General features: G+C 52.5%; 2 protein-coding genes and 1 long non-coding RNA gene across 9 annotated transcripts; 2 read left to right on the top strand and 1 right to left on the bottom strand.

The window, feature by feature from the left end:
* The first annotated feature begins 48 nt into the window (after positions 1-48).
* Camta2 (calmodulin binding transcription activator 2) lies at positions 49-16,864 on the top strand. Of its 7 annotated transcripts, none has more exons than XM_028860966.2 (23): positions 49-390; positions 1,798-1,892; positions 2,066-2,169; positions 2,994-3,061; positions 3,144-3,279; positions 3,825-3,896; positions 4,129-4,282; positions 4,552-4,686; positions 5,230-6,176; positions 7,145-7,271; positions 8,129-8,263; positions 10,831-10,946; positions 11,623-11,807; positions 12,106-12,184; positions 12,349-12,571; positions 12,915-13,216; positions 14,241-14,437; positions 14,671-14,854; positions 15,223-15,294; positions 15,385-15,405; positions 15,540-15,727; positions 15,900-15,974; positions 16,063-16,864. In XM_028860966.2, exons 2-23 carry the CDS (start codon positions 1,862-1,864, stop codon positions 16,124-16,126), a joined length of 3,615 nt encoding a protein of 1,204 aa, XP_028716799.1. In that variant the 5' UTR covers positions 49-390; positions 1,798-1,861; the 3' UTR covers positions 16,127-16,864. The 7 variants fall into 7 exon arrangements, with proteins under 7 accessions (XP_028716799.1, XP_028716798.1, XP_028716802.1 ...); XM_028860965.2 differs by having other exon boundaries at positions 3,810-3,896; XM_028860969.2 differs by lacking the exon at positions 3,825-3,896.
* On the bottom strand, positions 15,119-16,078 carry LOC114686324. Its single transcript, XR_005090447.1, has 2 exons — positions 15,990-16,078; positions 15,119-15,305 (listed from the first exon to the last, which is right to left on the bottom strand). It is a non-coding gene; the product is annotated as an uncharacterized LOC114686324 (long non-coding RNA).
* A 159-nt stretch (positions 16,865-17,023) lies between the features above and the next one.
* On the top strand, positions 17,024-22,343 carry Spag7 (sperm associated antigen 7). Its single transcript, XM_028860976.2, has 7 exons — positions 17,024-17,134; positions 20,730-20,797; positions 21,017-21,105; positions 21,217-21,301; positions 21,417-21,506; positions 21,609-21,765; positions 21,862-22,343. The coding sequence occupies exons 1-7, from the start codon at positions 17,050-17,052 to the stop codon at positions 21,969-21,971; spliced, it is 684 nt and encodes a 227-aa protein (XP_028716809.1). The 5' UTR covers positions 17,024-17,049; the 3' UTR covers positions 21,972-22,343.
* Positions 22,344-23,200: the final 857 nt, after the last annotated feature.

Here is a 23,200-nt window from a genome sequence, read left to right as displayed (position 1 = left end):
AAGCTAGGTCCCCAAATTTGACGAATCTCGCCCGAGGCAAGAAGAGTCTGCCCAGGTCCAGCCTTCTTCGCCTCCAGGGCACTGGCCCTGTACCTCTGTCCACGCCCCATCCTCCTACGCCCACAATCACATCAGTCGGCCGAGCTTCCGCCTCCCGATCCCGGTCCCTCCGCGCTATTGCCCTTTTAGAGACCGTCCTGCAGAGTGTCTCATAGACTGGCCCAGAACCCCAAGTGTGCTGACCCCAGGTTCCCTTCTCGACCCCGTTCCCTTAATTGGGAGGCCCCGCCCCGTGCGCACTGACGTCGAACGCCGCTGTCAGCCGGCGCTAGGGGGGGTCGGTTTGGGGTAGAATGGCCGCTGCCGCCGTCACCCGCGGGACCCCGGGAGGTAAGAGCCAGGGCCTCTCGCCCGCCTCTCCACCCCCGCGCCAGGGGGCGCAGCTCCATGCAGTCCGGGTATGGAGCAGGGCGCGGGGGACCACCGTCCCTCCTCCCTATTCGCCTCCACCTTGCTGCTTCCGTCCTCCTTCCCCGCGCCAGGGGGCGCCGCTAGGCGCAGGGCCCCATCACGGACCAGAGAGTGCGGAGACTGTCCCCCCCGACCCCGCATCGGGTTCCCGCACTGCCCCTTGGCCGCCAGGTGTTCATGAACTCTGTTCAGCTGCTTCTCCAGAACATCCGGGTTTGCGGGCGGGACCCTCCCACCTGGAAGAGTCAGTCTCCCAGGACCCCCGCCCCCTTTTGGGGGGGAGCATCCCACCCCCAGAGCCAGGCTGTCATAGACCTGAACCACCCTCGGGCCTGTAGTCTCATCCCTCTCTTGCTCTGCACCCTGGCAAGCTGCCTAGCCAGGGCTGCGCACCTGCACCCTGTGGTGGACTCCTTCTCCCAAGCCCAGCCTCACTGCACACCACCGATCCTGAATGGGCTTCCGCCCCCTCTCCATCCCCGGACACCTGGCAGAGCCTCCTCCAGCTCCCATCTGTTCCCCAAGAGGGCGGAGGCTCAGGCTGGAGCCAGAGCAGTAGTAGAGGGAATATGGTAGGCTGGAGGCTGGGGAGATAGTGTTGAGGTGAAGTGAAATGCTAGCTGCAAAGGGGAAGCCGGGATGTCCCACCCGGAAGCTTGGTCCAACATGTCTACTCCAAATTCTCCCAGCTCATGACCGACCTGAGAGAGAGAGAGAGTAAGTGAGGTCAGTTATTAGATCTGCCCTTCCCCTTAGGAAAAAAAATCAAATAGAGAAGCAACTCGGGGTGTGTCTTCTAGGGCCCAGCTTGTGCCCAGCCTTACATCTGCTTTCCTCCTGCGTCCTGGTTGCCTTGCCAAGCCGCCCTCCAAGGACTGGAGCCCCAGCTCCCATGACTGGCCCACCCTTCCCAGATGCACCCTGGGTTCTTTTTCTGTTTGGTTTATCCAAGGGGAAAGATCTAATAACTGACCTCACCTGCTCTCTCCTTCAGGCTGGTCAGGGCCTGGGAGAATCTGGGTTCGACACGCAGGACCCAGCTTCTTGCCCTGGGGAATGCTCCAACATTGTCAGCCTCCCCCTCTTATCCCTTTCTTCCTGATCACTCTGTTCTGCCTTGTCTCCCCACTCATGTGGGTTCCTGGCACCTATATCTGGGTTCTCTTTCGTCTCTGTTCTCTGGTTCTGCTGTCACTCTCTACTCCAGCCTTTTCTTTATCTCTCCTAGATATCATGGCTGAGCTATAACCCCTTACCCCACCTAAGGCTTCTCATCCTGGATTAATACGGGGGCTTCTTCCATGACCTTGTTCTCTCCTTTCCCAGCACAGACTCCCCCTCCCCCCGGCCCCTCAGGCCGGGGGTGACCTTGCCCCCTGGAACCCTCACCATGAATACCAAGGACACCACTGAGGTTGCTGGTGAGTTCACAAAACAGGTTCCCAGTCTGGGCACAGTCTTCCTGTGTTCTCGTGCTGTATTTGCTCCCTGCCTCTCTAGTCCAGGCTGCGGTCCTCCCCAGGGCCCTGGGTTCTAGTTGGCTCCTTTCTTCCAGATTGCCTCTAACAAAGTCTTCCCTTCTGGGTCCCTCTAGAGAACAGCCACCACCTGAAGATCTTCCTCCCCAAGAAACTGCTGGAGTGTCTTCCTCGATGCCCCCTGCTGCCTCCAGAGAGGCTCCGATGGAATACAAATGAGGTTTTCCTAGGGAGCATGGGGTTAGGGCCGGGCAAGTCCTAGTGGGCTGGAGGGTCAAGGGGGACCTGCCTATGTCTGTGGACACTCACTGCCAAGCACTATTCTAGGTTTCGGGGATCACAGGATTACAAAGATTTGGACCTTATAGGAGTCCATTGCTCTTTGGTATAATCCATACTTATTAAAAACAATAGCTTAGGATTTCTTCATATTGAGCACCATGCTGTGCATCTGACATGTACTTTAGGCTTGTAGGGCACCAATGTGAAGGATGTGATTGTTGGAGATATGTTCAGGAAGGGACCAGTGAGCCCATCTGGCAGGACTAGTGGGTTGAATCTGAGTAAATAGTAAGAGTAATAGTTTGATACTTTGTCTGAAAGCCTTGGAGTCAGACTGAGAACCTGGAGTTCTTGTCAAGTGTCAAGCCATTGACATTTTTCAGAAAGGGTTGCAGGGAAAGTACCTAATATGAACAAAAGATAAACTTGAAGCTGGCACCATGGTATAGGATCCAGTAGGGAGAGAGAGAAAAGAGGTTAGGTTGTTTTTTGGTTTTTGTTTTTTGTTTTTCTCCTCCTGGTACTTGAACCTGGGGCCTCTCACTTACTAAACAAGCACTGTCTTTTTCCATTATGGAACTACATCCCTAGCCCAAGGTTAGGTTTCATCTGAGATAGAGAACCTGCCATTCTTAAGAGGCCTGTGAGACCTTGCTGGGTCCAAATACCTGTAAGAGTCTTACAGCAGGTGCCACACCTCTACAGAGGCCCTGAGCCAATGACCAAGGGGGAGGGATGACCCAAGTGTTTCCTCTCCTACAGGAGATCGCATCCTATCTGATCACCTTTGAGAAACATGATGAATGGCTCTCTTGCGCCCCAAAGACAAGGTGAGAAGGTTCTCCAGTTTGAAGAATAACAGAAATCCTGGGTCGTGTTCACAAAACTCAAGCGTCCCCCTCCTGCTTCCAGGCCTCAGAATGGCTCCATTATCCTCTACAATCGTAAGAAGGTGAAATACCGGAAGGATGGTTACCTTTGGAAGAAACGGAAGGATGGGAAGACCACACGAGAGGACCACATGAAACTCAAGGTCCAGGGCATGGAGGTAAGAGCATGAGACAGCCACACCTGCCCCGCCCACACCCCAGCCCGGCAGGCGGGGTTTGGGGACATTGTCTGCCTCTCCTGCTCACCCAGTCTTCTCCCATCACTGGGGATCAGCTGACTGATGGCTGAGCTCACTCTGAGCTTCCCATTTGCCCTCCATGACCCAGCCTTATGGCACCAGTGTACAGTCCCCTCGTGTCTCTTGCATTTCCCTCAGGGGTCCAGTAGTGATGCTCTGAACGCAGGCTTCTCTTCCCAAATCACTGTTCTTCTGCACTTCCTCTCTGCCCTTAGATTTCTTCCCCATATCTCAAGTTGGGCCCTTTTTTGTAAGCCCCCCAGCTCCTCTGTTCTCTTCTCTCTCTGTCCCGTAACCGTGACTTAAGGGCTGCCGGAATTTGGGAGGGGTGGGAAGACTGTGGGGGTAGGGAGAGGGCTGAAGAGGAACTGGTGGAAAGATTGGGATTCCTGCGAAGGGACTGAACAGAGGAAGAGTTGGGGAGCAGACTAGCCCTCCCCCCACCCCAGCCTGTCTCCTGGCAGTGTCTCTATGGCTGCTACGTTCACTCTTCCATCGTCCCCACATTCCATCGGCGCTGTTACTGGCTGCTCCAGGTAAGACCTGCGAACCCAGGGAGCCAGAGTCCTGGCTCTTTGAGGAGCATGGGGTCTGAAAAGACACAGTGGGATAGGTTCTGAGTGGGAGAAGCAGAAAGGAGATTAGGGACGGAACATGATGGAACATGATGGCTGACTAGAATTGGGGGTGATGCTCAGAAGAAAGGGAGGACTAGGAAGCTGAGCCCCTGACTCCTCGCCCTCATGGCTGCCCTCTGTGTGCTCTCAGAACCCTGACATCGTCCTTGTACACTACCTGAATGTCCCGGCCCTAGAGGATTGTGGAAAGGGCTGGAGCCCCCTCTTCTGTCCCATCAGTAGCGACCGGCGGGAGTGGCTGAAGTGGTCACGTGAGGAGCTATTGGGACAGCTGAAGCCCATGTGTAAGGAGCAAGCATGGATCGAGCTCTGAGGGAGAGGGAGTGGAGCTTCCCAAAAGCACGAGGGTTCCATGCCCAAGCCCTGTGGGTAACTATTGCCCTCTAAGTCCTGTTTGGACACTAGACACAGACTGTGCCGTCTAAGATGTGGAATGTGGAGAGGAGGTGAGAGACAGCTGTGAGCTGTCTGAGCAGTTAAAGCTCAGCGTGTCAGGGCTGTAGAGGGGCCGTCAAGGGACATCTCACGGTGTTTCCCCCCAAATCTCGTGTAGTTCATGGCATCAAGTGGAGCTATGGGAATGGGTCAGAGGAATTCTCTGTGGAACAGTTGGTGCAACAGATCTTGGACACCCACCCAACCAAGCCAGCACCCCGAACCCATGCTTGTCTCTGTAGTGGGGGCCTTGGTAAGTGATGCCTGACTATGGAACTCTTTTCCCATTTAGCCACATTGCCTAATAACCATCTTGATGGAATTTGCATACTAATTTGCAAGTCTTTGCATGTCCAGGAAGATGGGCCAGATGAGCAAAGAACTTCCTTTCTGGTAGCACTGGCCCCAGAAATGTATACGCTACAGTCCTGGCAGTCCATAACTCTCCTGCCTACTACTTTTCATAATTCCTGCCCCCTCCCACCCCACACCGCCAATCACACTCAGCCTTAGTTAGCTTTGATCCTATTTAGTACCCCTTGGTACTTTTGGCCCTTTACTCTGCTTTTACCCTCTGCTCTCAGCCACTGCCTCTAACCAGGGCTCCTCCCCTACTCTGTTCCTCTAGTCCTGTTTATTTTGAGAAGAAACTGAAGGGAGGGGGTGACTCCTCCCAGTGGTCATAATCAGTATTACACTTTAGGTTTACTTATTGGGGGGACAGGGGCTTCCAGGAAGAGACTGCGGGAAAAGGCTGTACCCTCCCTTCTCTTCTTCCTCCTCCTCCCCATTGCAGGTTCCGGGAGCCTTACCCACAAATGCAGCAGCACGAAACACCGCATCATCTCTCCCAAAGTGGAGCCCCGAGCTTTGACCCTGGCCCCTGTGCCCCACTCCCGGCCCCCTGAGCCTCCACCCCTCATAGCTCCACTTCCTCCAGAGCTCCCCAAGGCACACACCTCCCCATCTTCCTCTTCTTCCTCTTCCTCCTCCTCCTCCTCAGGATTTGCAGAACCCCTCGAGATCAGACCTAGCCCTCCTACCTCCCGAGGGGGTTCCTCCAGGGGAGGCACTGCCATCCTCCTCCTGACGGGGCTAGAGCAGCGTGCTGGGGGCCTGACGCCCACCAGGCACTTGGCGCCCCAGGCTGAACCTAGACCTTCCGTGAGCTTGGCTGTGGTGGTAGGTTCTGAACCTTCCACCCCTCCAGCTCCTCCCAGCCCTGCCTTTGACCCTGATCGTTTTCTCAACAGCCCCCAAAGGGGCCAGACCTATGGAGGGGGCCAAGGGGTAAACCCAGACTTCCCTGAGGCAGAAGGCACTCACACTCCCTGTCCTGCCCTGGAACCTGCCGCTGCCCTGGAGCCCCAGGCAGCTGCCCGAGGTCTCCCTTCACAGTTGGGAGCAAGTGGGAGGAGAGGAAACCAGTTCTTTATCCAGGATGATGATAGTGGGGAGGAACTCAAGGGCCAGGGCACTGTACCTCCCGTCCCTTCACCCCCTCCTGCATCCCCATCCTCGCCTGCTGCCTTGCAGCCCTCAGGCAGGGTAGCAAGAGGAGAAGCCTTGTTTGGGGGCCCTGGTGGCACCAGTGAGCTAGAGCCCTTCAGTCTTTCATCATTCCCAGACCTTATGGGAGAACTCATCAGTGATGAAGCTCCAAACATCCCTGCCCCGACCCCCCAGCTCTCTCCTACTCTGAACACCATCACAGACTTCTCCCCAGAGTGGTCCTACCCAGAGGTGAGTCTTGGGTTTTTCTTCTCCCATTTGTTTTCCGATTTTTCACAATGAATTTTATTAACTCTTATCCCATGGCCTGTGACCTGCTTTCGCATCAGTTTTCATGGCTTTTGTGTATTTGTTTTTAATGTCAGGGATCAAACCCAGCTTGTAAGGCCTGTATCCTGGCGCTAGGCAGTCTACCATGTCCCTCATCCTCCTGGTTCTCCTAACCTTAACTTTTATGTAAACTCTATGTCCATAGTCCTTGTCCACATACCTTTCCCTGTCCCCCTTCCATGTGTTGTCATGGTTTTGAGAGCCCCCTCCGGGACTTCATTCTCTTGGTGACTGTTTGAAGGGGGCCACGGGAGCCACTGATCCCAGAGAAAAGAATACACAGTGAGATGTGACTTCAGACTCTGGGCAGCTGCAAGTCTGTGGTCAGCAGTGAAGAAGTTCTCCTTCACTTCAGGAGGGGAAGGGGGCTGCAGTGGAGTGAGGTCATCCTGCAGCACAGCTTTCTGATGTCAGTCATCTGGTACTCTCGGGGAGGTCCTGACTTCTGTTTCTTAGTAGATTCAGAATATTCAGGCTGAGGGTGTAGCTCAGGGGTAGAACATCTGCCTAGCATGTACAAGGCCATGGGCTGGGATCATCAGCACTGGGGAAAGACTTTGTACTGGGCATGGCGGTGCACACTACTAGGAGACAGCAGCCAGGTGATCAGGAATTCAAGGCCATCCTTGGCTACATAGTAAGTTTGAGGCCAGCCTAAGCTACATGAAATACTTTAAAAAAAAAAAAAAGAAAAGAAAAGAAAAGAAAAAGGAAATTAGTTCTGATGAGATAAATAACCACTTGGCAGAAAGATTGAACCCCTAGACTCTAGCACAGGACCTGCCACGCAGTCGTAATTTCTAAGAATCTGACTAAACGAGTGACTGAAAGCCCAACTCCAGTCATGTGCCTCTGACTTCTGTCTGCAGGGTGGGGTCAAGGTGCTCATCACAGGCCCTTGGACGGAGGCCGCAGAGCATTACTCCTGTGTCTTTGATCACATCGCAGTGCCGGCCTCGCTTGTCCAGCCTGGTGTCTTACGCTGCTACTGTCCTGGTATGGAGATTGGGAACAATAGGGTCTTCTACACCAACCCAGGGAGAAAGTCTGTCAGCCATATGTACCTATTAATTTAAAATGAAATAGAATTTAAAATTCATTTCCTCAGGCACACTGACCATATTTCAAGTGCTTAACCGCCACACATTCTAGGACTCCCACGATGAGCAGATTAGAGGTAGAACATTCTCGTCCCTGTAGAAAGTTCTTCGGCACAGCACCAGTCTAGACTTACTTCCTGTCTTTTGCCACCACCCATCCCTTCAACCTAGCGCTCAACAGTTGTCTTCCTTGGGAGACTCCAGGATGGCAGGATCGTTGTTTGGGAGAGTATTCTCTCCTAGTCTCCACAGCCCTGGTCAACCATGTGGAAAGGAAAAGGGGAAATAAGACCAGAGAAGCTGGGAATTGGGGGAAAAGTCTCAGGCCCTGGTCTTGAGGCTGAGGCCTGGTGGTTTTATCCTCGGGGTGATAGACATTGAGACTCTGGGTACAGCTCTTACTGGACACTGCTGGTGAACAGACAGCTTCCCTTTCCTGCATTTTAGTAAGGGTCATGACCTCTGAACTCTGGTCTAAAGGATTAAAGGAGGTAACCACCATGTTTGCTGAGCAATACCCTTAACTCAGAGTCTACAGCCAATAATGCTCCGGTCCAAAGATGGTGTTAAGTTCTTGAGTAAATAGTCCCCTCTCCCTATTAGTGCAAAGGCTACACACTGAATCTAGGGGTCTCTTGGCCCACAGCAAGGGAACGGGAAAAATGTGGACTAATCATCACTGGCTCTAATACAGCTAATCAGCCAGGAAAGGAGCCAGGCACAGAGCCCCTCTTCCTGACCTGTTCTCCCCAGCCCACGAGGTAGGGCTGGTGTCTTTGCAGGTGGCAGGGCGGGAGGGGCCCCTCTCTGCTTCTGTGCTCTTTGAGTATCGAGCCCGCCGGTTCCTGTCTCTGCCTAGTACACAGCTTGACTGGTTGTCACTGGATGGTAAGTACTGAGCCCTTTGACCCAAGGTCTTAGGCATGACATGTTTGAGTATGACCCGCTTCCTCTATCTTTCAGGGCCACCATTAAAGCCCACTGTTACTACTGTTGCCATTGGCCGTGCGCACGCGCGCGCGTGTGCGTGCGTGCGTGCGTGCGTGCGTGCGTGCGTGTGTGTGTGTGTGTGTGTGTGTTTTTAGAAAGGGTCATGCTATGTAGCCCTGGTTAGCTTGGAACTTCTTTGTGGATCAAGCTGGCCTAAAACTTGCTGCTTTCTTCTGGGCCCTGCCTCCTAGAGTGCTGGCATTTACAGGCAGGTGCCACCACGCTCAGCTCCATGGTGTTTTGTTTTGTTTCATTTTGTTTTGTTTTTCGAGACAGGGTTTCTCTGTGTGGCCCTGGCTGTCCTGGAACTCACTCTGTAGACCAGTCTGGCCTCGAATCCAGAGATCCACTTGCCTCTGCCTCCCAAGTGCTGGAATTAAAAAGTGGCTTTATTTATTTATTTATTTATTTATTTTTTGGCATTGGTCTTTTTTTTTTTTTTTTTTTTTTTTTTAATGTGGTAGCAACCTGTCCTTATTCCTGTGAATTTTGGAGCTAGCTTTTTTTTTTTTTTAAATATGTATGGGTGTTTTGCCTACACATGTGTCTGTGTGTCCCCAGAGGCCAGAAGAGGGCATCAAATCCCCTGGGACTGGAGTTACACCCATTGAAAACCACAATGTGGGTGCTGGGAATCAAACAGGGTCTTCTGGAAGAGTAGCCATTGTACTTAAGATGACCTTGAGTCACCTCTCCAGCCCCTTGTTTTGTGTTTTGGCAGGGTCTCATATAGTCTAGGCCAGCCTCAACTCACTTAGTTGTGTATACTTGTAATTCTAGCTACTCTGGAGGTCGGATCTCAAGTTTGAGGTCTCCAGGCTGAAGATATGGTTCAGCATTTAAGAGCACTAAGTACTCTTGCAGAGGACCCAGGTTCGATTCCTGGCATCTACAGGATGCCTCACAACCATCTGTAACTCCAGTTCCAGGGGATCAGATGCCCTCTTCTGGCTTCTCTGGGCATCAGGCACACAAGTGGTACACAGACATACATGCAGAACACTCATACATGTAAAATAAAAATCAAAAGAAAGAAAACTATAGGTCCTTTATTTTTATGCTTTTCTTTTGGATGGTAAAGCTGTATTCACTATAGGAATGCCTGTTGGAAATTAAAGAAACACACGTGCAGAGAAATGGAAACGTGCAATGCGATTGCCAGGGCTGTTTCTAGGTGCCCTCTCTCACCCATACAGGCACGCATACATCTCTATGCGGTGTGCGTTTCAGTCGGTCCTGTTTCTGCTCCTCCTCCTCGTTTTCCTTTCCTGGGGCTTTGAGAACTCCATCTGGCCCTGCTGCTTTCTCACCACGGTGTACTTTTCTCTGTCGCCTCTCCGTTCTTCTCAGTGCTACTGCCATTCCTCCTCCTCCTCCTCCCAGAGGCTCTCCTTGCTGCGCTCGCCTCACTCCTGGTGGTCAGACTTGTCACAGCCTGAGCAGGTGTGTCGGGTTGTCTGGATTTTGATCAACCTGTCTTTGGACCTCGACAGCATTCTCAGTTTTGCCTTGTCCTGCTCTGGCCGGTCATCACTCATCTTTCTAGTTTAGAAAACCTTCATGCCAGCTCTCTGCTGCGTCTTCTCTCTTCCCAGTTTCCTTTGAACTTGATCTGGTCTTGCCTATTTTCTTTTCTAATTGCTTGGTTGGGACTTTCCTGGATCTGTTCCCCTCTCTGCCCTGCATTTCTGCTCGTCACCCCCTTCTATCACGGCATTGTGGAACATCCCAGTCTTCACTATTGTCCTGTGCCTGTTTTCTCTAGGCTCTGGTCCTCTCTCACTTCCTTCCCTTGTCCTTATTTGATCTCAAGAGGGAACAGATACAGCTTGTGTTTGTGCGTAAATGTGTGTGTGTGTGTGTGTGTGTGTGTGTGTGTGTGTGTGTGTGTGGAGTTGGGAGGAGGGAGAGTGAACACGGCTATCCATCTCTGTCACCTTCCCTTCCCAACCATCCTCTGTGGACAGCTATTCAGGATCTGCTGGAGTAGGTGATGCTTTTCAAGCTATAGTCTTCGAGTTCTTTGGGGGTACTGGTTAGCCTAGAAGGGGGACCTTTGAGTACTTCAGCCCATCATGGAGACAAAGGCAGTATCTGGAACAAGAACTTCGGGTACATTCTGTTTAGGAAAAGGCTGGAGGAGGACATGCCAATATGTGGCTTGGTTAGCTGAGAACTGGATGGGCACAGGGGAATTCCTGAAAACTCTGTCTTGAATGAAACAGCCATGGTTCTTAATCCTGGATTTAGTCTATGTTTGAGATTAACAGCCCTAGTTCAAGAGCTGAGTCTTCCTGGTGAGTTCTATGTAGATGAGTGAGTAAGGAGGCTGTTGTGTAGGGGAAGAGAAAGTTCGATCATCCCATTCTTCATCCCCCAGATCATTCATATATATATATAACATGAGTAGTGTTACTAGTGTCACCTAGATCCTGTCCACTCAGCCTCTCATGCCCACCCCACAGACAGCCAGTTCCGGATGTCCATCCTGGAGCGGCTGGAGCAAATGGAGAAGCGGATGGCAGAGATTGCAGCAGCTGGGCAGGCACCGGGCCAGGGCCCAGAGGCCCCTCCAATTCAGGTACTTCCACAACGAAGCCCGTGGTCTACAGTGGGGACACTGGATCTCCACGAGGAGAGTGGTTCTAGTGTGTGACGCTACCCACTCACCTATCCCATCACCAGTGCTCTTCTTCTTCCTGACGTCACCTTGCTGCCACCCCCACTCTGTGGCAAGAGTGGCTATTCTGGGCACCCTCTCAGCATGACAGGCTTCGGACTATTTCTGATCTGAAGAAGGGTGGAGGTGAAGGTGAGGGTGGGGGAGGAATCAGGAATGTTGGGCCTAAGGTCTCTGAGGGTTCTGAGTCTCCGAAGGAAAAGGGCTGGGTGCTTAGAGAAGACTCTGGCGCCTGCAGGAGAAAACCATCTGTGGACCTGGCACCAGTCAGTGCTAGTATGGAAGCACAACATGGCAGTGGTGTGTAAGGTCAGCCCCAGAAGTGCTAGGCATGAGCTGAGGGGCTGGGGACAGTGAGGCCACATAGGGACTCAAACTGTGAGAACTAGCCATCTACAGTGATAGCGCAAACCTGGAGTGGGAAAGATGGTTTTGTGTGTGTGTGTGTGTGTGTGTGTGTGTGTGTGTGTGTGTGTGTGTGTAGAGAAAGAGACAGAGAGAACTAAGAGCTGAAGCTGGGAAGATAACCTGCAGGACCAGATTTCCAAATCTCTGCATATGGGTGTGTGTACTGCAGGATGAAGGCCAGGGCCCTGGTTTCGAGGCACGTGTGGTGGTCTTGGTAGAGAGCATGATCCCACGTTCCACTTGGAGGGATCCTGAACGTTTGATCCACAGAAGCCCCTTCCGGGGCATGAGCCTTCTGCATCTGGCTGCTGCCCAGGGCTACGCTCGACTCATTGAGACTCTGAGCCAGTGGCGGTGAGCAGGGGCAGCCAGGGTTGGGGGAGTGCTGGGGGGAGCGGGGGCACTGGGCAACTATTGAGACTGAAGCACCAGAGGGTAAGAACTTGGATCTCTGCCTGGAAGGATCTGGGTCACTGTGGGAAGGTGTGCACTTGGGAAGATTGGCGTTTGGAGGACTCCTAATATCCTGGCTTAAGACACTGACTTCTTGACCAACTTAAGTTGACAGTCACTTCCAGCCCTTCTGCTTCTAATGTCCCTACTTTGTCCCATTTTTCCCCCTGATTGGGCTTTCTTGTTACCCTAACTCTAGGAGTGTGGAAACCGGAAGCTTGGACTTAGAGCAGGAGGTCGACCCGCTCAACGTGGACCATTTCTCCTGCACCCCTCTGGTGAGGATGTTGTTTCCATGGTTCCCTCAGAGCAATACGCAGTGGGAAAGGATGCTTCGAAGGAAGGATCCTTTGAGGGATGCAGGGAAATACCAGGGTGGGCCAGGGCCTGAGGGCTGGCTCCCTGGAAAAGGACAGGCCTCACCTCCACCTTCTCTCCTAAGATGTGGGCCTGTGCTCTGGGACACTTAGAAGCTGCTGTGCTCCTTTTCTGTTGGAACCGACAAGCGCTGAGCATTCCTGACTCTCTGGGCCGTCTACCCCTATCTGTGGCGCATTCTCGGGGTCATGTGCGCCTCGCCCGCTGCCTTGAGGAACTGCAGAGACAGGAGTCTTCAGTTGAGCACCCACTTGCTCTGTCTCCACCCTCCTCTAGCCCAGACACTGGTGAGAGCTTTGGGTCTTTTCAGAGGCACGTGTCCAAAAAAAAAAAAAAAAAAAAAAAAAAAAAAAAAAAAAAAAAATGTCCAGAGCAAAGCAAAGGGTGAGAGACAGTGAGAGAACAGGACCCAGAACACGCAGGGAAGGTGCTGGAGAGCTGCTTTAGCAGAGGACCCGGGTTCAGTAACCAGCACCCACGTAGTACCTCACGATGGACATATATTTGGGGGTGGGGGAATCCCATACATACAACAAGTCTTAAAGGGCTGAGAAACTGCGATGATCGGAGTTGAGACTCGAGGGCAGCCTGCAGCTCCTGCTGTCCTTACCCATTCCGCCTTCCTCTCAGGTCTGAGCAGCGTCTCTTCACCCTCCGAGTTGTCAGATGGTACCTTCTCTGTCACATCAGCCTACTCAAGTGCCCCAGATGGCAGTCCTCCTCCAGCTCCTCTGCTGGCCTCTGAAATGACTGTGGAAATGATCCCAGGCCAGCTTTCTTCTGGTGCCCCCGAGACACCCTTACTCCTCATGGACTATGAAGCCACTAACTCCAAAGAGTCTGTTCCCTCCCATTCTGGCCTCCCACTAGCCCAGAAGGATGCGGCTCCTCCAGAGGATGTTGATAGCCCACCAGCTGTGGATGTGATCCCGGTACTATTTATGTTGATGGGATTCGATTTATAAAGGCTAGGAATGGAGTGAGGGGCAGAGGTGGGGTGACACCAATTTCCATGAAGCAGAGTCAGCCTGGCTTCAGTTTTAGAAGAAAGACCATTAACTATTTGGATAGAGGTATAGGACCCTTTGCTTAGTTCCTTCCAGACTTTATGACTCCAGTCATGAGGTGGAAGAGGTTAAGAATTCTGGGGAGTATCTTCACTTAGAACTGTACTGTTGCAATTACCTGTCAACCCATGAAAGGTTATTTTGTTTTTTTTCAAGACAGGGTCTCACTATGTAGTTCAGGTGTCCTGGAACTCACTCTGTAGACAGGCCTCAAACTCAGAGATCTGCCTGCCTCAGCCTTAAAGGTGTGGGCCACATGCCGGGAGGAGAATCTTCAAGTATAATTAAGGGCTAGGACCTGTAGATATTCTGGCTTTAGAAAGACTGAGTGTAATTGTACAAAAAAAAAAAAAAAAAAAAAAAAACTCCATCTCAGGAAGCAGGGACAGGAGGATCTCTGTGAGTTCCAGGACAGCCAGAGCTACAGAGTGAGACAATGTCTCAAAAACAAAACCAAACCCAAACCACCACAAAGGCAGCATCATGGATTTCGGCCAAGCAGGAAGTGCTATGTGCTATCTATTCACCAGAGTGTTCTGTGGTTAAGACCCTGGCTGGTTCTTGGAGACCTGAAGCGGAGTGGGCTCCCCCTGTGGAGGTAGAGGTTGGTCGGGTGGCATGGAACAGGTCCAAGAGGGACAGTGGGTAACGGGGAAGGGTGCTAAGATCTCCATCCCTCACATCTCGTGTTCTCCACAACGTCAGCATGGAGGGCTGTGTCCCTCAGAGGGCATCAGTCAGAAAGAATGAGCAATTTCAGTTCAGAATTAGTGAACAGAAAAGCAGTTCCTGGGGCCTGTGCCTGATGCTACCTAGAAAGATGAAGAGGTTGGGGGAGGCTCAAGGCTGTGCTCAAACACTAAAGAGTTCCCACACCCTCTTCATCCAGGTGGACATGATCTCACTAGCCAAGCAGATCATCGAGGCCACACCAGAGCGGATTAAACGAGAGGACTTCTCGGGGTTACCTGAAGCTGGAGCCTCACCGAGGGAGCAGACAGGCACCGTGGGGCTCAGTGAGACCATGTCCTGGCTAGCCAGTTACCTGGAGAACGTGGACCATTTCCCCAGCTCAGCCACTACTAGGTGACCAGCTCAGAACAAAGCCTCCAGATTCTTTTTCCGAGAAAGCTGGGAGGGGGGAAGTGGGGCCCCCTTACAGCCAAATCGCCGTTCGAGAGGGGACCTGTGCTGCTTGATAAACTCTGGAGCCACTCTCTTCAGATTCTGTTGCTGAAGATCGTCCTCGGAGGCCACCTCTAGCTGGGATAGGAGGGATTTAAGATGCGCTGTGATACCCTTTTCCTTATCCCCCACAGCGAACTGCCCTTTGAGCGAGGTCGCCTAGCTGTCCCTCCAGCACCTTCCTGGGCAGAGTTCCTCTCGGCATCTACCAGTGGCAAGATGGAAAGTGACTTTGCCCTGCTGACACTCTCAGATCACGAGCAGCGGGAACTGTACGAGGCAGCCCGCGTCATCCAGACAGCCTTCCGGAAGTACAAGGTCAGCCAGCCAGCCCTGGGTCTCAGGGTAAATGAGTCTCCAGCCAGGGAAGACTGGGCTCCCAGCGCTTTTGCAGAAAGAGCACTCATCCAGAGGCCTTAAACGGGACTAAGAAAGAACCAAGGGGCCAGTACTTGTCACCACGCCTGACAACCTAACTTTGATCCCTGGAATTCATAGTGGAGGAGAGCTGACTGGGTCAAGTTGTCCTCTGATGTCCACACACAGGCATGCCCATATACATACACAATAAGGAAAGAAATATAAAAACCAACACTTTTTAAGGAGGGGACCTCGGGAGGAAGGAGGAAGTCTACTAGGTGGGCAGTGAGATGCTGAGATGAGGAGGCTTCATTTTCTTCCCTCAGGGCCGGAGGTTGAAGGAGCAGCAGGAGGTAGCCGCAGCTGTGATCCAACGTTGTTACCGGAAGTACAAGCAGGTTAGCGCCTCCTGTCAAAAGTATACACATGCACCCAGTCTAACCAAGTCCCTGTGCTGAGAGCCCTAACTTCCCCTCTCTCTCCACAAGCTGACCTGGATTGCACTTAAGGTATTAGGCATGAGATCTGGGCGTGAGTGTGGGATAGAGAAAGGGATCTGCAGCAAGCTGACTTAAGGGTGACCTGCAGGGGCCTGGGTTTCTGTCCCTCCATTTCGGCCTCTGTCCCCTCTCCTTCCCTGCAGTTTGCACTCTATAAGAAAATGACTCAGGCGGCCATCCTGATTCAGAGCAAGTTCCGAAGCTACTATGAGCAGAAGCGGTTTCAGCAGAGCCGCCGGGCAGCAGTACTGATCCAGCAGCACTACCGCTCGTACCGCCGCAGGCCAGGGCCTGCTCACCGGCCCTCAGGCCCCCTGCCGGCCCGAACCAAGTAGGGACCGCCCCGCCCGCCGCCCCGCCCCTCCCGCCGCTCCAGCGCTCCGCTGGCATCTTTGATAATGCCCACTCCGTTCTCTTCCTGCCTGGCTGCCTTCCCCTACAATGGTCTTAAGGTGGGGGCTGGGGGTGCTGAGTTCTATGTGGTCTCTCTCTTCTCCCACCAGGGGCTCCTTTCTCACCAAGAAGCAGGACCAGGCAGCCCGGAAAATAATGAGGTTCCTGCGGCGCTGCCGACACAGGTTCTAATCCCTTACCTGGCTGGATCTCTACCCGGTCACCTTTTCCTTATCCACTACCCTCCTCTGACTCCGCGCTGTGTCTCCACAGGATGAGGGAACTGAAGCAGAACCAGGAGCTGGAAGGGCTGCCTCAGCCAGGACTGGCCACCTGACCTCTCCACCGCCTTTCTCCACACCCTGGGGGCCCCTGGCTGTCTTAACAAGGAGAAGGCTTTCGGGACTAGGGGAGCCCCCTGTCGGCAGCTTTTTCTCCTCCACCTTTTGGGGAGCCCTTTGTAGAGCCCCCGCCCCTTCCCCAGCCTTAGTCCCACCCTTTTCCAGCCTTCTGGTCGTGCCTCCTCTGTTGGTCCCTGGCTCCAGAAGACCCACGCCCCACATATCTGCATCTTCAGCTGTGACCTACGGAGCCCTGCCTGCACCTTCTCCACAACCCCGCTCCTGCCTGCACCTGACTAGGACCTTCCTGACTTGCCTTATTTATTTGTTCGACGAGTCTATGATGAATGTATCCGCCTCGGTCCCCACCACTGCCTTCGCTGCGCGCGCCCTCGTGTTTCAGGGGTGACTCTGCCCCACCCTGACTCCGCATGTTTGCGTCTGTTTCCTCCCTTCCTGGCCCTGTCTTCCCCATCACCCTGACTCTGGCCACCCACCTCGGGTTCCACAGAGGAGGGGGTGTACATAGGATCGCGAGGCGGCGTCCCGCTCCCGTGGGGAGGGGTTTGTACATACTGTAACATACAGAGTATAGTGAAGAATCTATTTAAGGCGCTGCGCGGCCGGGCGTCTGGTTCCCTGGCGCGGCGGGGGCCCCCGGCTGGCTCCACGAGCACTTTCTACTTGTGCATGGGCTTGGTTTATACGAACTGCCATTAAACATCTCTGCACCAGCCAGCCTCCGGCCTGTGTCTGCTGGGGGCGGGGCGGGGAGATCGCCACGCAAGTCCGCCGGCCGCGGCTCGCCGCCTGAAGCGGGGCGGGGCAGCGCGGTTTCTCGCTGCCGACGTGTTTCCGGCCTTAAAGGCATTTCGCCCTTCCCTTTAAGACGCACCGCCCCCTCTCAGTTATTCCCAAGATGGCGGACCTACTGGGCTCCATCCTGAGCTCCATGGAGAAGCCACCCAGCCTCGGCGACCAGGAGAGTCGGCGCAAGGCCCGAGGTGAGGACCCCAAACTCACAACCGCGCATCTTAGCCCGGCTCCTGGGACCACACTCTCCCCTCTCTGGACAATGCCACCTCCTGCCCTAGAAGACCCCCTCACAGGCCACTTTTGAGACCCCCGGAGTCCTTAAAAGGCCTGCCGGCCCGCCCGCTCTTCTTTACAGACACTGATTGGCTGCCTCAGCCTGTCTCCTGCCTCCTGCCTCTTCTTCCTAGCCTGGCCTTCTGCAGTCCTTGTTTGCGATTGGCCCACGGGCCCGCCTGTCTGCTGCTGGCGAGCGCTGATTAGTAGGGTGCTTTCTTCCGATTGGAGGACGTCGTCTCCATCGCCGAGGTCCGCGTACCTCCAGTTCTATTCCGATTAGCTCTAGGGCACGCCCACCCACAATCTGTTCCCCTCTATTGGCTAGCTCAACTTAGAGCTCCTAAGTGTTGTTTCTCCTTCCTTCTGACCTCCCTCAACCTCAGCACCTCCCATTGGTTAGCTGGATCTTCCTTTCTCTATGCCCCTCCTCCTCGAGTTAACCCAGCCCCTCATACCTCCGTTCAACAGCCCCTTCCTAACTATAGCCTTAAATTCCTGTGCTGCCCAACCGGATCGTGATGTTGATTGGAGGGATGAGAATGGCCCGCAGGTTCTGATTCGCTCGTGGCCCCCCCGGTGCTGAGTATGAGTAGCTAACCAGAAAGCTTGCTGGAGTTTGGCAGCGTTGGTAGGGCGCGGCCCCAAGAGGCCTACTCAGTGTTGGCTCACGCTCTGGCAGAGGAAGGACAGCCTTGGGTGCACCCTGCTCCCAACCATGTGGGCCCTGACTATGGACAAGTCTCATACCTGGCACCTGCTCCCCATCTGCCCAAAGGAGGCAGGACAGGCAGGATCCCTTCAAAATGTTCAAGGACGGTTAAATGTCCGTAGTCCCTTATTTACAAAACTTGTTGGAGCCAGTGATACCCATCAAGGAGATTGCAGACCGTGTCTGAGATGTTTATTAATGATCATAAAGAAGTTTAATAACCAAATAAGTGCTTTGAGAGAAATATGTATGTAAGAGAGATTAACTGGGGGGGGGGGGGGTGTCCCAAGCTTATCTGAAATGAGCTGAGCACCGAAGAATAGGTAATTCAGTGAAGAGAAAGAGTGATGAGTCTGTTCGGAAGCTCCGGGAAAGCAGAGCTTAATAGGAAACAGGAGTTGAAATTACTTGTATTCAGATGAGTGACAGAAGAGTACTCACATCAGCTAACAGAATAGGGGTCTTCAGCCACTTGCCTGGGGTCTCAGGTTACTAAAGTAGCCGAATTTGGAACCCAGCCGTGACTTTTTAGTCACATTTTTAGCCTGTGTTCTTGAGCATAATCTTAATCCACCTCCCAAGATGCAGAAAAGCCTGGAAAAACCAATTAGGAAACAATGAATGGTCAACCGGTCAGAGAGGTGAGAGCCTCAAGTCTGCCGACTCAGGTCGCTGGAGTGCAGCTGGACAGGAGGTGAACAGGGTCCCTGCCTCCAGCAGCTCGGAGCCTGGAAAGAGAGACGAGGGAAAACAGAACAAAAAAACCATGCATGTCTTTATCATAGAATGTGCTTGGAGCCTACAGGAAGAAGTCTTGACTCATGGTGAGGAATCGGTGTTTGCAAGAGGAGGAAAAGCATTCCATCTAGAAGGGACAACATGCACGAAGACGTGACGTGACTAGGAAGTAGGAAGAGGTTCAGTGCCACTCTGGGGACTCCAGCCCTGTGGAAGAAGCGAGCCTAGGGTTTTGAAATACCAAAGGAAAGAGAAGGGGCAATTCAAGCTGAGGACCAGGAGGAAGGAAGACACATGCCAAATCACAAGAGGCAGTAACTCCTATCATGGAAAACAGGATAAGGGACCAGGTTAAAGGTAGTCTGAGGGCTGGGAATGTTGCTTCAGTTCATGGCAGAACACTTGCTTAGCATGTGAAAGACCCTAGCTTCAAGCCTCAATACCACATCAGTCAATCCTAGGCTAGTATGGTGGGTCTGTAAGTTTGAGGCCTGGATACGGTAGTGAGTTTCAGGGGGATATAGAGTGAGATCCAGTCTCAAATTTATGGGTAGGGAGAGAAGGAAGGCGGGCAGGCACTGCCCATCTTTAGGTGCAAGACCCTGAGTTCAGTCTTCAGCATTCCTCTTTTAAAAAGTTGCACCTGCCCACGAAGGGCAGAGGGGATGATCTGATACAAAGGCAGGGTCTGAGGAAGGGGAGGGGCATTCAGTAAGAGAGGAGAGTTTATTTAACTAACTTTGGACACCTATACCCCCCAAAGAAAAGTGATGTCTTAGTTAGGGTTCCTGTTGTGTGATAAAAAACACCATGGCTAAAGCACATAATGGGCATTCTAGCCCAAAGTTCCAGATTTCTTCTGTCGTCCCTCTGTACCACCCCACACACCTCCCCAAAAAAACACGGCCAGGGCCGTCACAACAGTAGTCCACTCTCTGGCACCAGTTTCTGTCTTTGTTAGAGTTTCTCTTGCTGTGATAAAACATAACTTGGGAAGGGAAAGGTTCATTCCAGTTTATCGTTCCATGTCACAGTCCGTCATCCAAGGAAGCCAGGGCAGGAACTGAAGCCGTGGAGTGCTACTTACTGGCTTGCCAGCCTGCTTTCTTATACACCAAGACCACCTGCTCAGGAGTGGCACCGCCCACAGTGGGCTGCCCCCCCCCCATCAATCATTAATAAAGATAGTATCCCACACATAGACTTGCCTACAGGCTAGTCTTATGGAGGCATGTTCTCTACTACAGTTCCTTCATCTTAAGATAACTCTACTTTGTGTCAAGTTGACAGAACAACAAAACAAAAACAGGACAGGTGAGAAGGGCATCAGATGGGCCATTACAGTGTCATCCTGACCTTAGAAGTTTGGAGGGGGGCACTGTAACATAGAGGGACTTTGCCGGGTGGTGGTGGTGCACACCTTTAAACCTAGCACTCAGAAAGCAGAGACAGGCTGATCTCTGAGTCTGAAGCCAGCCTGGTCTACATAGAGAGTTCTAGGACAGTCAGGGCCACATAGAGACTGTCTCCAAAAGTTAAAAGCTGGTTATAGGAGTGCATGCTTTTAATCTCAGTACTCCAGATGCAGAAGCAGGCAGATGGCTGTGATTTTGAGACTAGCCTGATCTACATAGTGAGTTCCAGGTAGTGAAATGCTATCTCCAAAATAATAATTATATAGAGAGATAAAAGTTAAATCATTTCCTCTTCCCCTGACGCTGATGCTATTCTCACTTCCTCCGATGCCTTAGTTCCTTCTAGACTGGGCATTAAGTGAATGCAAATTGGCTTTCTTGGAGGCTTGCTAAGTGGGAGTGATTCTAGTCTTTGTGGCCCCAGCCACACTGAGCTCTGCAAGGGGAAAGCTTGCAGCCATCTTGGTACTCTGGGGCTTAGCGCAGTGTCAGGTTGTGGTATGGAGGAAACATCAGAGAGTACTTGGTGAATCAGCAGTATCCTGTGTCCGAGCACAGCCCTTTCCAGTGGTTATCAGACCTTCTTTGAAGCCTGACCACCACTCTACCCAGGCTTCGGACCTCAGGTTGCCTTTCTCACCCTAGAGCAGGCTGCCCGCCTGAAGAAACTGCAGGAGCAAGACAAACAACAAAAAGCGGAGTTTCGGAAAAAGGTGAGAACAACTGGAGAGGTCAAAGGCAGCTTCGGAAGGACTTGCAGTAAGATTAGAAGATTGAGGACTTGGTTGTGTAGACAGTGCACCAGAGAGGTGGAACCAAAGCCGGCCAGCTGCGTGGGAGTTGGGAAAGCAGCGGGAGGTTTAAGAAGGCCGTCGGCCGGAGTTTTGGGTGGACCTCTCATCTCATGTCCCCCTCCTTTTGTTTCTCCTAAGATGGAGAAAGAGGTGTCTGATTTCATCCAGGACAGTGCACAGATCAAGAAAAAGTTTCAGCCTATGAACAAGATAGAGAGGAGCATACTGTGAGTGTCTCTCGGCTTGGGGAGGCGAGAGCTGGGTAGTGAAGGGACCTGAGAGAGCCAGTGTGGACTGGGCCCTGGTGGCTCACCGCACTGTCTTCTGCCTCCTCCCAGACATGACGTGGTGGAAGTGGCAGGCCTCACATCCTTCTCCTTTGGAGACGATGACGACTGTCGCTATGTCATGATCTTCAAAAAGGTGAAAGGCCTGGGCTCCTCCCTCTCCTCTCAGCCTGCCCAATACCTGAGGGGGGGGGGAGGAAGGAGATCACACATAGATTTGGACCTGATTCTACCTTTCCCTTCATCCCCAGGAGTTTGCACCCTCAGATGAAGAGCTAGACTCCTACCGTCATGGAGAAGAGTGGGACCCCCAGAAGGCTGAGGAGAAACGGAAGCTAAAGGTGAGCCGTGCCTTGCAGGCTCTGGAGCCTGTAACCAGCCCCTGCAGGAGGCCAGCTGGGGTCAGGGCCTTGAGCACAGGTGCCCCACCTCTGTGCCCGCAGGAGCTGGCTCAGAAACAGGAGGAGGAAGCAGCCCAGCAGGGACCTGTGGTGGTGAGCCCTGCTAGCGACTACAAGGACAAGTATAGCCACCTTATTGGCAAAGGAGCAGCCAAAGATGCAGCCCACATGCTACAAGCCAACAAGACCTATGGCTGTGGTGAGCCATGGTGGGAGCTGAGGAGGCATGAAGTGAGCATGGTTGGGGGAGGGGAGCGGAGACTGAGGTCTTGCCCACTTTCCCCTCTGCTTCCAGTGCCTGTGGCCAACAAACGAGACACACGCTCCATAGAAGAGGCCATGAATGAGATCCGAGCCAAGAAACGTCTGCGGCAGAGTGGCGAAGAGTTGCCAACTACCTCCTAGGCTTCACACCCAACTCCCTTTGACCTCCAGCAAGGCAGGGCGTGGAGGAGCAAGGCTGCTGCTATCAGGACCTATCCTGGAGCCCCCTTCTAAACTAGGAGGTCCTACCAGCTGTCACTCAGGCTGGAGGAAAAGCAGGTGTTTATCACTGCTGCAACTTGGATGTTTGGTTGGTGCATGTGTGTGTGTGTGCGTGCGTGCGTGCGTGCGTGCGTGCGTGCGTGCGTGCGTGCGTGTGTGTGTGTGTGTGTGTGTGTAAGAGTGCCAATGTGTGGGTGGGTATTTAATCTGTATTATTCTCTATTATCCTTGGAACTTTCTTCCCCATGGGGCTGGGGTTACTTTACATTAAATAAACATTGTTTGACCCAATGCTCTGATTTGTACATAGAAATGTGGACACTAGGTCCATAGGCAGAGAAGAGAATAATTTTAGATTGAACAATATGAAGTTGCTGTTTGTATAAGCTAAAGATGGCCAATTATTAGCACTGTTTTTGTGACTTTCAGGTTTATTTTTATTTATTTTGTGGTGCTAAATATTGAACTCTGGGCCTCGTGAATACTGGGCAAGCACTCTTATCACTAAGCTGGAATGGAGGTTTGTTTTTTTTTTTTAATTTATGTGTATGAGTGTTTTACCTGCATGTAAGGGTATGCACCATGTGCATGCCTGATACCTGTGGTGGTCAGAAGAGGGCATTGGAGCCCTTAGAACTGGAGTTACTGATAGTTGTGAGCCACCAGGTCAGTGCTGGGAGCTGAACCCTGGTGCTTGTAAGAGCAACAAGTGCCCTTAACCACTGAGCCATCTCTCCAGCCCCCTAAGCTTGGAATTTTGAGACAGGGTCTTATTACATTGTCCGAGCTGCCTTGAAATCTGTTATCTCTTCTCTCTCTCCCAAGGCCTGAGATTATAGATGTGAGCTCCACGCCCAGCTAAGATACAGTATTTTAAGGCTGAAGCCAAATGGCCTGGCTTTGTGTCCTGGCCCTACCAGTTGCTAACTCTGCTGTGTTGAATAAGGAATATTTAACTCTTCGTGTCTTGGTTTCCTTGTGTGTGAAAATGGGACAAGAATGGTATATGCCTGATAGGACTGTTTCAAAGCTTATGTAGGGCAATAACATCAAGTATTGTGAACACTTCCAGATCCTCACAAGCCCCACTGAAGTGGTAAGTGATCTCATTTTCCTTTATCCTCACAAAGCACTCAGTCTGGCTGCAT

This window comes from Peromyscus leucopus, chromosome 8b, assembly GCF_004664715.2.
Source record: "Peromyscus leucopus breed LL Stock chromosome 8b, UCI_PerLeu_2.1, whole genome shotgun sequence".
In the NCBI taxonomy this organism is placed as follows: Eukaryota; Metazoa; Chordata; class Mammalia; order Rodentia; family Cricetidae; genus Peromyscus; species Peromyscus leucopus.
The sequence above is the reverse complement of the archived record's forward strand: the minus strand, read 5'-3'. Positions and strand labels throughout refer to the sequence as shown.